At 49.5% G+C, this 18,005-nt stretch overlaps 1 protein-coding gene across 2 annotated transcripts; it reads right to left on the reverse strand.

Annotated features, from left to right (window-relative positions):
- Positions 1-127: 127 nt before the first annotated feature.
- Ddx23 (DEAD-box helicase 23) lies at positions 128-17,314 on the reverse strand. Of its 2 annotated transcripts, none has more exon segments than NM_001106793.2 (17): positions 128-907; positions 1,273-1,447; positions 2,056-2,164; positions 2,343-2,494; positions 3,279-3,521; positions 4,549-4,726; positions 4,991-5,136; positions 5,425-5,650; positions 5,747-5,890; positions 6,106-6,218; positions 6,316-6,449; positions 6,790-6,928; positions 7,378-7,443; positions 7,861-7,954; positions 11,883-11,993; positions 12,126-12,331; positions 17,233-17,291. In NM_001106793.2, coding segments are annotated over 16 exon segments (2,460 nt in total). In that variant the 5' UTR covers positions 17,233-17,291; the 3' UTR covers positions 128-683.
- Positions 17,315-18,005: the final 691 nt, after the last annotated feature.

The raw sequence follows: 18,005 nt of genomic DNA on the forward strand, positions 1-18,005 counted from the left end.
ATCCTGCTCCCTCCATCCCTCCCGTGCAGATAAACAACTATGTGAGAAGCTAGGCCTTCCTTTCACTTAGCCAATGCTGCGGGCCTGACTTGTTTCCCAGAGAGGAGGGCGGAGCCAGGGGCTGACACACTTTAATATTCATGTATTTATTCTCAGAACATACAAACTTATCTTCTCAGAGAATAGAAAACAAATTACTGACTTAAACTCCGAGGGGCGGGGAGAGGAGGGATGCCCAGAGTGCACAGCACCCGTGGCACAGAGGTTGTGTGGCACAGGGCTGCGCAGTTCTAAGGGCGCTCAACCTGCTTTAAACTCCGAATGGGAAACCAGTTGTCAGAGTGACAGAGTCCAAGGTCCACAATCCTCATGATGCCAGATCCCCTGGGTCACTCAGGGCAACTACTGCTGTACAGTCACACAGGTGTGCTGAGGAAGTCCCCTCCAGGTGACCAGGTGTTTGTTCAGGCTGGAGATCGTGCTAGGCAGCTGCCCCATAGCGTGCTGCTCCTGCCTCCTACAGCCCTTCCTGTTCCCTTGGAGCCCACCTCACAGGCTCCAAACCAGGGACTCTGGCTGCTTCCTAAGACCCATGAGCCAAGGACAAGAGCCTGGAGGGGTCATGAGGGCTTAGGACAGGCACCAGTTTCAGAGCATGGCTTCAAATCCACTCAGGTGCTGTGTCAGGCAAAGATGGTCTCTTCCCTGCGCTTCTTGGTAAGGATGGTGCCTGGCTTGTGCTGGGCATCTGGGTGGTTTGCCAGCTCTGGAGGGCAAGAGGACACTGGGCTCTCCAGGATGGCTTGCTTCAGTTCATAGAACACGGCTGAGTCCTCTTTGGTGAGGAAGGTGATGGCTACACCACTCTTGCCTGCTCTTCCTGTGCGGCCAATTCGGTGAATGTAATCTAGGGAGCAGAAGAATGTCACTCGGGACCAAGTCAGATGTCCTGGTGCGTGGTGCCCACTCTTAAAGGAACCCTCTGCCCCACAGACCTCCATGGGCAAGCCATCCACCTCCTGCTGTCTACACCCGGTGAATCCAGAGTGCCCTCCACTCTGCCCATCCCCCACTCCACTGCCGACTTGTCGCACAGCAACACTAACGCTCTCCCAGCCAGAGCCAATCTTTACACACCATGAAGTGTCATCCTAGACACTGGGACGTCGCCCCAGACTCAAGCAGAGTTTTCGGTGCACCCTGACTCTGAGAGGGACAATGTAAGTGGCCTCTCTCCTAACCCTGAAGTGAAGCTACCCCTGCAGGCCTCACCTTCAATGTTTTTGGCCATGTCGTAGTTGACAACCATAGATACGTCTTGGATATCGATACCACGACCAGCCACATCTGTAGCCACCAGAATATCCTTGGCTCCAGCCTTGAGGTTGGACAATGCGAATTCTCGCTGCTCCTGGCCTTTGCCACCATGCAGTGTACAGGCGTTGTACTGTAGGGTAGAAAGCACTAGGCTCAGGGAGAGGGAGCAGAAACAGGGAGGGGGGAGAGCAGGCGATGCTAGAGGAGAGCGGATGATGCTAGGGGAGAGCATAGAAGCCAGAGAAGTTCAGTGAAGTGAGGAAAGAACACAGGAACTAGAGCAAGAATGAACAAAAACATGGCGTCCTGTTGGGGGCAGGCAGGATAGGGACTGAGGCCCAGGAGTGTGCTGAGATGAGGAGCCAGGCAGACGACAGGTTCTAAGGGAGAATCAGGTAAAGGAATGGGGAGGTAACAGGCTAGGAAGGCTACGGACATGAGGAGCTGAGTGCTGAGGACACCCCTTACCTGGTGAGCAGTACAGGCCTGGTCATCAGCACCCCTCCCCCACCCTCATAGGGCTCCAGCCTCACACTGGCCCCACCCGTCTGGCTGCCGGACTAGAAGGGAATCCTAGTAACTGACCAGTTCTCCTCCCTTTCTCAAGCCATGCACTAGTTTCTGTAGCCCTGGTTTGTTAGATGTGTAAAGATTAAAGAGCGAGTGGGAGCCACATCCCCATCCATCCCTAGCTTCAGAGAGCTGCAGCGCTGGCTTTGCTCTGCCTGCCAGACATACCCCCATCTTCTCCAGAGACTTGGCCAACACGTCGCAACCCTTCTTCTGGTTGACAAAGATGATGATGGGTGGATCAAAACCTTGTTCCAGGATTGCCAGCAGCTTTTTCCTGGGGGAGGGGGAGGAGAATAAGGTACACATACCACCCAGACTCAGTAACCCCAACACTCAAGCCCAGCAACGGACAAACCCAAGGTCCTCAACAGAGACCTTGCAAAGGAGGAAACAGCAAGGCAACCACCCCACAGCCGCCCTACGCAGGTCTCCCAGATCAGCCCCGCCCATACCTCTTTTCTGACTCCGACATGAGAAAGACCTTCTGTTCCACCCGCTCATGGGGCTTGCCTGCAGAGCCAATGTACACCACAGCAGGCCGCCGAAGATAGCTCCTGGCTAGACGCTCCACCGCTGGAGGCATGGTAGCCGTGAACATGACTGTCTATAAAACAGGAGGTTCAGCTCGGGCCCAGGCAGATGAACTACATACCCTACTGTCAGCCCAAGCAGCCCGACTCAGGCTAAGACATTAATCTAACACTGCTACCCTGGGAAACAGTGTTCTTTGCCTTTCGTCTCGCACTAGGAAGGACCGGGAGCATTTGCTACCACCTGGATCCAAGTAGCATCATGATTCCTCACATCAGGTCATCATCACCATGATCATTACAGGTTTTTCAAGACAGGGTTTCTCTGCAGCCCTGGCTGTCCTTGAACTCACTCTGTAGTCCAGGCTGGCCTCAGATTCAGATCCCCCTGCCTCTGCCTCCCACAGGCTGGACTAAAGGTGTGCCAGTGCCCAGCTTGTCTACTTTTCTTCTTTTAATGCCCCAGTGCTCTCTGTATTACACCTCCACACCAGAAGAGGGCATCAGACCCCCTTCTAGATGCTCACAAGCCACCATGCGCTTGCTGGGAACTTCCCTCCTGAGCTGGCTCATCAGCCCTCAGTCCTTACTTTTGTTTAGCTCTTTTGAGACAGGATCTTGCTGTGCACATCTGCCTGGCCTGGAACTCACATCTAAGACAACCTAGCCTCAGTCTTGGGCAATCTCCCTGCCTCCTCCCGAGTGCTGGCACCTTTTTCTTCTGCACCACAAGCATGCTGGAAGCATGTACAGTAGTGTTAGCGTGCTGGAAGCGTGTGCACTGGGCCCTCCCTAGGCAAGGAAGGTTGAAAACAAGACTTGGGAACTGGTTCAAGTTCTCCCAAGAAAGCTGCCTACTTGACGGTACTTGTGTTTTCCTGATTCAAAGTTGGCTAACATCTTCTCGGGGTCCTCGGCCTCGTCCGTGTCCGGCTTCTGGTTGCTGACAGGCATGTGCTCCAGGATCTTCTGCACATCTGGCTCGAAGCCCATGTCGATCATCCTGTCGGCCTCATCCAGAACCACATAGGTGCAGCGGCTGAGCACCAGGTAACGGTTCTCCAGCACGTCAATCAGACGTCCTGGGGTGGCGATCACAATCTGGAAGGATCAGTGTAACCATGTATGGCTTTAGCAGACAACTCACCTGTTTCTTTTCTCTGCTATGAACTATCTACCCACTTAGGCAACAGACCTTCAATGCTAAGGAACTTGACCCTCAACCTCCAGCCAGATTTGGTACTTAAGGTCCCAGAGAATGGACCTGAAACTATCTGCTACCTTCAGTTTCCTTCAGGAATAAATGGGGTTTCTAAATAACATCCAGGGGGTTGGGGATTTAGCTCAGTGGTAGAGCGCTTGCCTAGGAAGCGCAAGGCCCTGGGTTCGGTCCCCAGCTCCGAAAAAAAAAAAAAAAAAAAGAACTAAATAACATCCAGGGTTAGACAGATGGCAGAATCATGAGGAACTAGCTTAGATGGAAAAACACTAGGGAGCACTGTGGAAGGAGAGAGGGCGGGGAGCACTGTGGAAGGAGAGAGGGCGGGGAGCACTGTGGAAGGAGAGGCCGGGGAGCACTGTGGAAGGAGAGAGGCCGGGGAGCACTGTGGAAGCAGAGAGGCCGGGGAGCACTGTGGAAGCAGAGAGGCTGGGGAGCACTGTGGAAGCAGAGAGGCCGGGGAGCACTGTGGAAGCAGAGAGGGCGGGGAGCACTGTGGAAGGAGAGAGGGCGGGGAGCACTGTGGAAGGAGAGAGGGCGGGGAGCACTGTGGAAGGAGAGAAGCCGGGGAGCACTGTGGAAGGAGGAACATGCAGGACTACACTGAGAGGTCTACACGAGAATCACGGTCTCAGATCCTCAGAGGATCTTTCCACCTCTGAGGAATGCATGCCGACAACATGCTTTAGTAAGAACACAGGCTTTGGCTGTGAACCATTCCCTCCCTCACAGGGCTCACTGAGAGCTGGCTGTGTTGGACTCCAGGCGAGTTATTAACCTCATCTTCATCTATAAAACTGTGCGATCTCTGTCACTACCTGCTCTCATATGGCTGCTGTGATGGCACTAGTCACTAGTGTTGTAAGTATATACTGGTGTAATTAATTAAAGCTCATTAGAGACACAAACCTCACAACCCATGCGTAGCCTGAAGCCTTGGTCCTCTCTGGAGATGCCACCAATGACAGCCACAGTGCGGATACCTAGTGGCTTTCCGAACTTGATGGTCTCTTCCTCGATCTGCTGAGCCAATTCACGGGTGGGAGCCAGGATGATGGCATAAGGGCCCTGGTCGGACTCTTCGATCCTGCAGTAAACAGGGCGTCCCACAGCTCCGTAAGCTTTGGTCTCGACCAATCACAAGCGGAACAAGACAAACACAAGCGGGACAAGACGAAGTCCCTGGTAAGAGCATCTATGGGAATGGGCGGGTTGGTGATCCCGTGTGAAAACCTGACTACAGATGAGCAAGGGAAGGGGAAGGCAAGACCTCTCTCCACAGCGACTGATTCCAGTCTGCCTCGCCTGCCCTACCCACCAATCCACGCACCTGATGACGAGCCGAGCCTACCTGTCAATTTTGGGAAGTGTGGTGATCCAGACCAGTAATGGGATGAGGAAGGCTGCTGTCTTGCCACTGCCAGTCTCAGCCACGCCAATGATGTCACGATTCTGAAGCCCAATGGGAATGGCCTGACGCTGGATAGGTGTTGGCTCCTACGGTGACCCAGAAGAAAAGTCAAGGGCAGAGAATCACACTATCTGAGATGGACAGTGCTAACACAGTGGGCAAAACATGCTACCACCATAGACCTCAGACACATAGGAATGGGGCCCACAGGAAAACACAGGCCTAAAGGCCCATACTCCCACCACAAAGGGACAGGCGCAGTTAGTTTGGTGCTGTAGGCAGAGAAGACACTAAATAGAGAAGGAACAAAGTTCTCCAGTCCCAACTACATCTACAGTCCTAGAACACAGTGCTCTGGGCCAGTCTGCCCTTACCTTGTAGCCACACTTATCAATGACTTCCAAGATATGTGGGGGCAGAGACGAATCTTTCCAGGACCGAATAGGATTGGGAATCTTGCCACCTTTGGTGGTGATGCTATAGTCTTCCCGAAAGATCCGCCAGTCCCTGTCTGTCATCTCATCTAACTTCTTCTGGGACCAGTGGCGATCATCCCAGCGTTGCTTGGCTTCCTTCTTACGAAGTTTGCGGAGTCTTGCTCTGAAGCAGATATGATGGAGGTTAAACAAAACCCGAAGACTCCTTTTCATAGACCCCAGGCTCCACCCAACCACCCCAACCCAATCAATCACTCACTCCTCCTGCTCCTTTTCTTCCAGGGTTCGTCTCTTTTCCATTAGGTCTCCATAGAAACGTGACTGTTCTCGCTTCTGCTGCTTTAGGTCAATGCCCGCAATGAAGCCCCGCCCCAACAGCTGCACCTGGTGCCGTTCTTTGTACCTGGGACGGAGACAGAGGGAGAAAAACAAGGTGTTCAAGGCAAGGGCAGACTGCCCATGAGTAACAGTTCTCCCCAGCCGGCCTCTTGCCCTGCTCAGGAGGATGGTGAGTGCCGGCCTATCACTTCTCATCCTAGCCCCGCCTGCTTCTTCTGTCATCAGCCTTCAGGACCACCCAGTGTCCAAGCCCCAGGATGTGGGCACAAAGCCACTCACAGGGGGTTGTAGTCAATGGAGGTGTCTTCAGACGCATCCCACTCAAACACAAACTTGCGGTCATTGAGATGCCTTGTCCGGCGCCGTTTTTTGATGCCACCCAGGTAACGCTCCTATCAGGGAAAGAGCACAGAGCTGGTCAGCCTCAGCCCTGACCTGAGACCAGAGTGACAGGTGACTAAGCCTGGTCTGTGGGGTCTCAGCCCGTACCTTAATAGCGTGCAGCTCCTTGCTCTTGTCCTTCTCCTCCCGGATCTTCTGCCGGCCCTCCTCATCCTCGTTGCCATTGGTCTCTCGCTCCATCCTTTCCCTGCGTTCCCTCCGTTCCCTTTCCTGAGGGTCTTCTGCAGACAAAGCAGGAAAGCAGCAGAAAGGCTCAGTAGGAGGAAGAGGTCAGGGAAGGGATCCTGTCAGCAAGGACAAGTGAAGAAAGCGAGGGGACACATGGTAGAATGGGGACCTAACAGATATTTCCATACACTTTCACCATTCTTTCCTTTCCCAAGCCCTGGAACAAACAAGCCCCTGTCCTCCACCCTCCCTTTCTTTTTGTAATGGCTGGAGATCAAACCCAGGGCCTTTTGTATGGTAGGCAAGTTCCACCGTTAGCTACAGCTCCAGTCTGGGCTTCTATCTCTCTCCATAATGTCACCCCACCCTTTCTGCACAGGACAGAAAACCAACCCAGCATCTTCCTGCCCAAATCCTGGAACTGTTTCCTCTTCTTCCTCTCTTCTTCGAGCATCTTCTGTCGCTCCTCCACCTCCTGCTGCCGCCGCTTCAGAGCTTCAGCCTCTCGCTCTGCTTTGGAGAGGAATTTAGGCTTCAAGAGAGAAGGGAAGGGTTAACAGTGTCTAGCAGCTGGAAACGACTGCATCACTGCCAGAGAGACCCAGGAAGGCCCTATCTACTTGCTAAGATGGTAAATATTATGATAAAACACAGAGGCCTAGGACTCTGTTATGGACTAAAGTCTTTGCTCATCAGAAATAGGGCTGCAGGTATAGCCGGGTGTCATGGCGGAAACATAGCAGCTGCCTAGCATGGTAGGTCCATGAGAAAATAACAGATCAGCGCTCTGAGGAGAGGAGTGCCCACAGAGGTGATTGTAAGGACAGCAAAGGCGTCTATCTCTGAGAACAGGGTCGGCAGACTAACTACCGATACCGCAGACAAGGCCTCTCACTCCTGGAACTCCGATGCTGAGGCTGCCCAGTTGGTGGCATTTGTTATGGCCTCCAGAGCATATTAACCCAGACGCCCAAGTCTTACCTTAGCTTCAGCTTCTTCCTCAGCCTTTTTCTTGGCCAGAAGTTCCTCCAGGGACAGTGGCTGGATCTGAGCATAAAACGAGGGAACGTGGTTTATGAAGATCCTTCCACATGGAGCTAGAGACGTGGCTCGGAAGTTAACAGCAGCTGCCCTTCCACAGGACCCAGAATCAGTTCCCACACGGAAGCATACGACTGTCTAACTCCAGTTCCAGGACCCAACACCCCTCACACAGACATGCATACAAACACCAGTGCACATAAAAAATATGAAGGAATCATTGAAAAAAAAAACAAGAAGACCCTCTTCCTGAGCTGGGCACTGACAGTGGTACGCACGTTCAATCCCAGCACTGGGGAGGCAGAGGCAGGAGGATCTCTGTGAGTTCCAGGCCATCCGGGGTTTCACAGAGAGACTGTCTCTGGGGTGGGGGTGGAGGGTATCTCCCTTAAAGGAGACAGAGAGGCATCAGCCCGCCTTTACCTTAGGCCTCTTGTCACCATGCTCATCCTCGTCACCCTTCTTAGAATCTCTGTCCTTCCGAGACTTGAAATCTTTTCCTCGACCAGGAGACAAGCTTTAAGGAAAAAGGAGAAAGGTTCACAGCTGTCTTCCCCCAGCCCCTGACTGAGATTCAGGCTGAGCCTCCAAAGGAAAACAGACATTACCTACTACTCAGGACTGGTCACTCATCATGTCCTAAAGCTTTCGGAAGCATGGCCTGGTCCCCTGCCTGCTCTGAAACCCAATTAGGCTCCATCTTGGCCCCACTCTGCCTTTTTCAGAAAAGTGGACCTTCACTGCTATTATCAAAAACTCCAAAGAGTCAGCGTGTGGTGACACACACCTTTAATCCCAGGAGCCAGACATAGGCAAACAGAGCTTTGTGAATTTGGGGCCAGCCTGGTCTATATAGTTTTGGGACATCCAGGGCTACACAGAAAGACTTTGTCTTAGGAAAGAAAATTCACACCCATGAAGTCCAGCAACATGATCACCTAAACACAGCCATGCTACCACAGCTAGGGGGAAGCTCTCCTCAACCATACAAAGGACTACAGGCAACCAGGGATGCTGAGATCAAGAGAAAGTGTTCTCTAGGAGTGAGCACACTGACTGTTACATTGTAGGTGCTGAGCAGGCTATCTGTGTACTTCAGAACACACACACACACACAACAATTCATGTATGAAAAGGAAAGAGGAGGTCATGAATTTGAAAGAGAGGAGGGAACATGAGAGGGTTTTAAACAGGGGAAGAAAAAAGGGGAAATGCTATTAAAAGAGCAACGAGATGGGCACATCGCCAGCTCACAGCTGGAACTCCAGCACACAGGACTGAGGCAATACCTCCATGGCTACCACGTAGGACCCTGTCTAAAAACCAAAGCCAACCAAACAGAAACAGACGCAGGAGAGATGGTTGGTGGTTAGGTACCTGCTGCCCTCAAGGAAGACCCAGGTTCAGTTCCCAGGACCCATATGGTGGCTCACTACCGTCTGAAACTCCAGTTCTAAGGGATTGGACATCCTCTTTTGACCTCCATGGGCACAAAGGACTCATGTGGTGCACAAACATATTTGAGGCAAAACACTCATATGCATGAAATAAGATAAATAAATCTCAAAAAACAAAAATAAAAACCAGGTATAGTGGTGTATGCCTACAATCTTAGCACTCAAGAGTCTGAGGCAAGAGAATCCAAGTTCTAGGCTAGCCTGTGCTACACAGCGAGTTCCAGGCCAACCTGAAATACAGGACTCTACTTTGCATAGACCCCGAACGAAAACTCTAAAAAGAAAAAAGCTAAAGAGCAGCTGCGCACTGAAAAGTAAAACCGTGCGCCTTATAACACCCAGTGAATTGAAGACACGCACGCGAGCCCTTCCCGCAGAGGAGGTCCTGCGGTTTGCACCCTGGTTCATCTTTCTCCTGCTCAGTATCCCCAGCTCGGCTGCTTTACATGTGCTGTAAGACAGCGCAGGCAAGCCTGCGGAACTCCTGTAAGGTCTGTCCTCCCTTTCCCACACCTCACATGAGTCTGACAGAACTCTCCAGTCGCAGCACAGTGTTTCCTTGGCCTGTCCCGCTCTCGGCTCATTCCTTCTCCCTCTCTTCCCCTCTCCTTCTCTATGGTTTTGCCAGATAGGCTTTCTCTGTGTAGCCCTGGCTGTCCTGGAACTCACTATGTAGACCAAGCCTGGCCGCCTCTGCCTCCCAAGTGCTGGGATTAAAGGCCTGTGCCACCACCACATCCACACAGCTTAAACTTTTCTCTTGCTACATAATGTGTGTGTGTGTGTGTGTGTGTGTGTGTGTGTGTGTGTGTGTGTGTGTGTTCGCGCATGCGCATGCACCCAAATGCCTGCAAATATGTCAGAGATGTCAGAGGTCAGAGGAACTGATGGAAGTCAGCTCTCTCCTCTCCTCCTGTGGGTTCTGGGGCTCAGGTCATCAGACTCATTAGTCAGCAAGTGCTTTAAACCGCAGAGCTGTCTTGCCAGTCCTCGGGAACTCTTCCTCACTTTTTCTTAGTAAATCAAAATTTGTTATGCTTTAAAAAAGAAAAAACCGAGGTTGGGATTTAGCTCAGTGGTAGAGCGCTTGCTTAGCAACCTCAAGGCCCTGGGTTCGGTCCCCAGCTAAAAAAAAAAAAAAAAAAAGAAAAAACCAAAATTCCAAACAAACAAAAAGTTCATGGGGTAAGAACACTGGCTGATCTTGCAGGGGACCCAGGTTCAGTTCCCAGCAGCCTCAGAACCACACGTAACTCCAGTCCCAGAGCATCCAATGCCCCCTCCTGACCTCGGTATGCTCCAGGCACACAGATGGTGCATATGCACACATGTAGGCAACACACACACAAATATATAATAAATCTGTTTTATAGTTAAGAATGCACTTTTATTTTTGATTATGTGTGTGTGTGTGGCGGGGGTGCTCCAGGAGGCCAGAGGCCATGGCTCCTGTGGCACTGGAGTTGCAGGGACTTGTGAAAACACCTGACGTAGGGGCTGGGAGCTGACCCAGGTCCTCTGTAAGAGCAGCCAGTGCTCTTAAGCACGACACAGCTCTCCTGTCCAAATCAAACTTTTTAAAAGATATTCTATTAAAGTTATTTTACGTAGCTTAGGTAAAAATTGAATTTTATAATGGAGCTATTGGCATGTTTGATTAACTGATAAGCTTTTCAAGTAATTTCTCAGTTCCAAAAGTAACCTGGACTTCAAAACGTGACCTGGATTACTGTGCTTGCTGGGGTGTGTGCAGAGGACACAGGAAGGTATCACATGTCTTGCTCCATCACACTCTTCCCTCCTTCGAGACAGAGTTTCTTACTGAACTGGAGCCAGGCTGGCGGCCAGCAAGTCTGAGCAATCCTCCTGCCTCTGCTCCACAGATGCTGAGATTGCAGAGGGAGAACATAGCAGCACTGACTTTCATTGTAGATGCTGGGATCTGAACCCCATTTCATTTTATTTTCTTGTTTTTCTTTTTTTACTTTTGTTTACATTTATTTTATGCTGAATTAATCCCTGTCCCATAAGTCCTTGTTTCTTGGCTTTTTTCTGGGATATCGTTCCCGTTTGTTCAGCCTTTTCTGGCTTGGGAAACAGTCTGTTCCTCTTCCATGAGGATTATCTTAATGAGGAGGGAAGCTCACACACGAGTCAATCTGACCGCAAGCCCCGTAGTGCACCAGCGCATCTGAGGTGCTTTGTTCCCCTGGCTGTTCAGTGCCGAGAGTCACCCTCTAACCCCCCTCTAACCCCCGCTCAGCATCACTCTGCATTTCTCTGCTGGCGCAGCCAACAGTCCGCGCTGTTTGTGAGCACTGACCCTGTGTCTGGCCGGTTGGGCTTGGGCACACCTATAGACTCTATCCTGCTGGGATGCTCAACATCGCTTTTATTTTTTTTATTTTTTTTATTTTTTTGGTTCTTTTTTTTTTTTTTTCGGAGCTGGGGACCGAACCCAGGGCCTTGTGCTTCCTAGGTAAGCGCTCTACCACTGAGCTAAATCCCCAGCCCCGCAACACCGCTTTTATAAAGGGACATTTCCAGATACCTGGTGGCTTTTCAAATCTGCATACCCTTGGTGGCCTAGGCGATTACACAGGTGTCAAAATGAGTGTAAAGATTTGGCCTTCTTATTTACTAGGTTTTGTAGGGTTTTCTGGGTCAAGGGAGTACTATTCATTTCCATAGGTCACGGGCTACTCTCTGAAGAACACAGGCTGAGCTGAGACTCACACCTGCAATCCCTCATCTTCCGAGGCAGCAAGAGCAAGAGTTCAAGGCCATCCACAACTGGTCTATACAGGAAGTTGCGGGCCACCCAGGCCATGTAAGAAGACAGTGATTATTCAAACAAACAAATATATGGAAAGGCACATGCGTTCTGAGAAAAATGATTCTGTAGACACTGCCGATGGGATCTCCCATGGAGCTAAGCTTCAGAGCAGGAGAGCTGGATACAGCCCCTAAAGCCCAGTCACCCCTTACCTGGATCTCTTGCGGTCCTTGTCCCGCCGGTGGCCATCCTTGTCCCGCTCCCGCTCCTTCTTACTCCGATCCCGTTCTTTATCTCGTTCCCGTTCTTTGTGCCGTCGTTCCCTGGGAGACAGAAAATTGAAGAAATCCCTTGCTGGTTCTAGAGTTTCTTACCTCCCTGAGGCCTAAGAAGGTTCCCATGCAGTTGCTTCACACTGAAGCCCCACCCCGTGTAACAGAATACAGTCACTTTACCTCTCTGTAGACTTGGAACGGGACCGAGAGCGAGAACGACTACCTCCTCGACGCCTATCCCGTGAGCGATGCCTCTTCCGGTCTTTAGATGGGGAGGACTTCCGGTCCCGGTCTCTATCGCGATCTCTTTCAGGAGTCCGCGATCGCTTCCTTTCTTCCTTGGGTGATGCGTCTCGGTCCTTCTTGTCAGCCAGTTCTCCTGCCATCTTCGTGAGAATGACAAGTTCTCATCATGTACAGTTCTGCAACCCTCAAAACTATCAATGTGTATTGGTATACCTGCTTCACGGAAGAGGAAACTGAGGCATAGGTACACACACTAACTTGCCTGAGGTAACACAAGTTCTAAATAGCAAAGACCTGGTAGTCTATCTGAAAAGCCCATACTCATTCATCACAGTATTTTGTCTCCCTGTGATTTCTTCTTAGATGTTCGCTATTCGATTGTTGGGACAGAGCTAGCCGGGACTATTATCTCAAAAACAGAAAGTAATCAACACCATTTAAAAACAAAACAGCAGAGGAGAAGAAAAACACTTTTACTCAGATTTAAAGAAATGCACCAGTAGGGGCTGGGGAAATGGCTTGGTCTAAGGTGTCCACTGTACAAGCACGAAGACCAGAACCCAGATCCCAGTGCCCATGTGAGGACCCACTAAGGCAGACAGATGAACCTTGAAGCCCAGTGGCCTGCGTGACCAAGCCAATGAGCTCTGGGTTCAGTGAAACCTGTTTCAAAAGACAATGCAGGGCTGGAGAGATGGCTCAGCGGTTAAGAGCACCAACTGCTCTTCAGAGGTCCTGAGTTCAATCCCAGCAACCACATGGTGGCTCACAACCATCTGTAATGAGATCCCATGCCCTCTTCTGGTGTGTCTGAAGATAGTGTACTCATATAAACAAATAAATCTTTAAAACTATGTCTGGGTTGGGGATTTAGCTCAGAGGTAGAGCGCTTGCCTAGCAAGCCCAAGGCCCTGGGTTCGGTCTCCAGCTCCAGAAAAAAAGAAAAAAAAACAAAAACAAAAACAAAAACAAAAAACTATGTCTGATTCCCAGAATCTACACAGGGGAAGGAAGAACCGGGTCCTAAAACTCATCCTCTGACTTTTGCACGTGCACTGCGGCAAGTGTGTAAATGCATCCATGCAGAATATAAATAAATGTGAAGTGTCAAGGATTTTTAAATTAAATAAAGTATGGTAGACAGTGACCTCTGATGTCAACTTCTGAACTACCTACCTGACTACCTACACACTACACATACACACACACTACACATATATACACACACTACACACATATATACACACACACTACACACACACACTATACAGTACACATATATATACACACACTACACACATACACACACACTACACATACACACACGCACACGCGCGTACACATGCACTGTACCTCTAGTTAAGCAATAGAAAACCTGTGAAGGGTGCATAGGAGCTCCAAGCATTTTTGTCAACTGCCTGGGAACCTCTACTTATTTCAGTATCAAACATAAGCAATGGAAAGTGTCTTATCTAGAAGTCCCAGAGGGGAGTGGCTGACAGGCTGACGATCTCCTCAGGTCTCACAGCCTGGTGGCGGTCTGTCTTCTTTAGGCAGACAGGCCTGTCTACTGTCTTCCTGTGAGATTTGAGCAGGAGTCTAATCTACTCCCCTCCTCCGTGGGGTATGCTGCACAGCACCCCAACCACACTGCCAACTATTCTTTTTTTTTTTTTTTTTTGGTTCTTTTTTTCGGAGCTGGGGACCGAACCCAGGGCCTTGCGCTTCCTAGGCAAGCGCTCTACCACTGAGCTAAATCCCCAACCCCACTGCCAACTATTCTTGAGCTACAAAAACTAACTTACTAGGGGTTAAAGGGACACACAAGTCTGAAGCTGCCTCTATTCCATTTCGTCCCTACGACTTGGGACACATTATCTTAAGGGCTTATTTTATTCCTAGATGGCTCGGCTGGAATATCAGTATCCTGAGCATTTTGTTACACTCCTCATCTCCCGTGCCATACGCCTAAGAAGTTAATTACGATGAAATCAAGGAAGAAAAAACCCACTGAACAAACATCGCTTTCTGAAGATGAAGATGACCAAGTTTTATCTCACAATGACCTAAAAAATGACAAACAGTCTTAGTCAGCATGTCATGCACTTCACAGTATGTCTCTCCTACTTACAGCCCTAAGAAAACAGCCCAACAGAAAAAGGAAAAAAAGGCTTTTTTTTTCTTTTTTAAAATTATTTATTATGTATACATGTATACCTGCAGGCCAGAGAGGGCACCAGATCTCATTACAGATGGTAATGAGCCACCATGGGGTTGCTGGGAATTGAACTCAGGACCTCTGAAAGAGCAGACAGGGCTTTTAACCACTGAGCCATCTCTCCAGCCTGGTTATTGGGTCTTTTTTAATTTATTTATTTTATGTGAGTACACTGTTGTTATTCTTCAGTCAAGCACACCAGAAGAGGGCATCGGATCCCAATACAGATAGTTGTGAGCCACCATGGGGTTGCTGGGAATTGAACTCAGGACCTCTGGAAGGGCATCCAGGGTTCTTAACCACTGAGCTGTCTCTCCAGCCTGTTTTTTGATTTTGTTTTTTTGTTTGTTTGTTTGTTTGTTTGTTTTTGGGAATCACCTATCTATATGTCCCTTGGCTGGCCTGAAATTCACTATGTAGACCAGGATGGTCTCAAATTCACAAAGATCTGCCTCAATCTGCTGGGATTAAAAGTGCATGCACCAGGGGTTGGGGATTTAGCTCAGCGGTAGAGCGCTTGCCTAGCGAGCACAAGGCCCTGGGTTCGGTCCCCAGCTCCGGAAAAAAACAAAACAAAACAAAACAAAACAAAAAGTGCATGTACCATATCTGGCCTCGTTCTTTCAACATCTGTACACCTTTCTAGTGCCAGGAGCTGTTCTGGGTCCTGGAGAAGACGTTATAACTAACACAAATTCATGGTTTCATGGAGCATGAATTCACTGTGCCACATTATTTCAGATACTCAGAATGAGCTCAAAACGGTAACCAAACAGAGTAATGTGGTCTGGAGATAAGAAGAAACTCTCAGGGAAGACTTCTTAGGCTGGCAGTTACACTGAGGCCTGGTGCTGGAAGAAACAGCCATGGGGTGATCAGGAAAAAGAGCTGACAGACAGAGACAGCAAGCACTGAGGGGATGATGCTCGCTCCCCAGACACTGTGGTTCAGTGGGTACTGACCCGCAGGGACGCTGATGCCAGGTTAGGTCAGTGGGAGGGCCACAGACTGGCTCAGTGGGAAGACAGGCCTGCTACAAGCCTGGCGTCTGAGATCGATCCCTGGGACCCACACCATAGAAAGAGAGCTGACGGGGTGTGGGTGTAAAAAAAAAAAAAAAAAAGAAAGAAAGAAAGAGAGCTGACCTCCACAACTAACCTACTTTACGATAAAACAGGTAACCAATAATTTTTTTTAAAAAGACAAGGTTAGGGGCTGGAGAGATGGACGGTGGTTAAGAGCACTGGCTGCTCTACCAGAGGACCTGGGTTTGGTCCCCAGTATCCACATGATGACTGGCAAGCAAGCAGCTGCAAATTCCAGTAGATCCAACGCCTTGTTTTGACCTCCTCAAACACTAGGCACTCAAGTGGTGCATGGACATAGTGCATGAAAAACACCCATACCAAAAAAAGAAAAAAAAAAATCAATGACTAAAGTCAAATCATGTAATTGTTATAAACCATGCCAAAGGTATGTGGTTTTCAACTTAAAACCAAGAGTAGGAACTAAAGATTTGGGGGGCAAAGTGGAGATTAGTGGTGGCTTTCACTATAGCTGTAATAAAAAAAGGAAAAGAAGGGGCTGGAGAGATGGCTCATCTGTTAAGAGCACTGGCTGCTCTTCCAGAGGTTCTGAGTTCAAATCCCAGAAACCACATGGTGGCTCACAACCATCTGTAATGAGAACTGATGCCCTCTTCCGGTGTGTCAAGGACAATGCGGTCCTATACATAAGATAAATAAATAAATCTTAAAAGAAAGAAAGGAAGAAAGAAGAAGACATAACTTGAGTGACGTTTGTCTGGGAGAGAATGGGAACAGGCAATAAAAGCAAAATACCCTGTTAGGGGCCAGGGCAAGGACGTCTAAATTTCAACTTAATCTCAACAAGAACATTAGAAGAACTTTAAGCAGAGTATGATAAAACCAAAAATTATCTTAGAAAAGGATTACTCTGGTGATTTATAAGGAAATATATTGACGTATTTTTTTTTAATTATGGAAAATACTTAGTAGTAACTGTAATCACAGCACTAGGAAGGTGAAGGCAGTACTGAGCGCCCAAAGACAGAACAGAGTAAGCTGCATATTGAATTCAAGGCCAGCTTAAGCTACAAAAGACCGGGTCTCCAAAAGACCCTGGCCGTGCTTCCCAGTTCTTTGTAGGGCAAAGGCCAATTTTCACTTAATTGTTAATCAAGCGCTACTATATATGCACGATTCATTTGTAGGCCCTGTGGAAATTACAAAATGAATTCTGTCCACAGGAAGCTGCAGAAGGCATGAGACACGCCAAGTATAAGCCGCTCAGACGTAGAATCCAAAGTTGCCGTTTCTTTCCATTCGTAAAGAGGATATGGAAGGATCCACAGAGGAAGTAGATCTTTTTAAAGTATGGGTAGAATTTGAAGATATGTGCAACTGTGGGTTAGGGTTAGAACTAATCTCCGGCAAAAGCAATTGATACAGGCAACGCCGAAGCCGGAAGGCACGGAGTGGGTTCTGGGAGCACATCAGAGTTCCAGTCTGGCCGAAGTAAGGGAACAAGAATTAGGTCAGACTGAGGTATAGCAAGCGCGATGTCCATGGGCCAAAGTCTAGGCTCATAATATAGTCCTGGAGGTGGCCTGTGCCCAGGGCAGCCAACACTGCACCCGGGGCCCGCGCCCCTTCGCTTTTGCCCGCCAGAGCTGCCCGGGCTCGTGCCCCTTCCCTGAAGCGTTCTTCCCCGTCCGGTCCCAGAGACTGAAGCTACGGCTATCTTCCTGCTCCTCACCCACTCTCCAAACTCGTGGGAGCCGCCTCCACCGCCAAGACTCACCACCCCGCGCCTGAACCGCCTAACGCGGCCTCAACGTCGCCGAACAGTCGCCATCTTTCGCGTTTCCTGATCACGGAGGAGCACCCTGGCCGCGCGGGGAGCCGGGAAAGCGAGTTCCTGGGCCTTCACCGCGCGAGCTGACGAATTAGCCCCTAAAACTACCAATCCCAGAATGCACGGCGCGAGGGCTGACCAGGTTGCGTGGTCTTCTGGGTAATGTGGTTTGCGAAGATTCGGTGTCTGTAGGAGAAAGAATTTTCCAAATGTTGTCTTTCTACTTTCTTACAAGGTGGTTCTGCAGCACAGGCTTCCTGGAATCTTCTAGTAGATATTGCAGTTGATTGCAGTCAAAGCTGGCAGCTTTCAGGGACCAGGTTTACACGGTAACAAATAATTTACTTTTTTTTGAAGAAATGTTTTTTATAAAAATTGTGAGAGACTATCGCCTCCGTGAATGAATGAAAGATAATGAACTAAAGATTAGTTCACTGGAGTAGCTTAGTAATTCACAATGACGGTAGTACCGTTTTCACAGTAGAACTACTTCAATCGTAAGAAGGTATCTTAGCGGGGTTGGGGATTTAGCTCAGTGGTAGAGCGCTTGCCTAGCAAGCACAAGGCCCTGGGTTCGGTCCCCAGCTCCGAAAAAAAGAAAAAGAAAAAAAAAGGTATCTTAGCAACCTTGGGTCTCCAGAAGGATGAATTCCTTAACACCTCCAAACTGTCCCCCCACTCCCAATAAATAATAAACTAACATCCCAAAGGTTTCCCTG

The sequence above is a fragment of the Rattus norvegicus genome, chromosome 7 (assembly GCF_021556685.1).
Source record: "Rattus norvegicus strain SHRSP/BbbUtx chromosome 7, alternate assembly SHRSP_T2T, whole genome shotgun sequence".
NCBI lineage: Eukaryota > Metazoa > Chordata > Mammalia > Rodentia > Muridae > Rattus > Rattus norvegicus.

Coding starts and splice junctions, on each gene's coding strand:
- Ddx23 (XM_087556807.1), bottom strand. CDS start 12,331: ATGGCAGGAGAACTGGCTGACAAGAAGGACCGAGACGCATCACCCAAG. Junction 5,891..6,105: donor TCCATTGACTACAACCCCCT/GTGAGTGGCTTT, acceptor TCTCCGTCCCAG/GTACAAAGAACGGCACCAGG. Junction 5,137..5,424: donor TTGATAAGTGTGGCTACAAG/GTAAGGGCAGAC, acceptor GGGTCACCGTAG/GAGCCAACACCTATCCAGCG.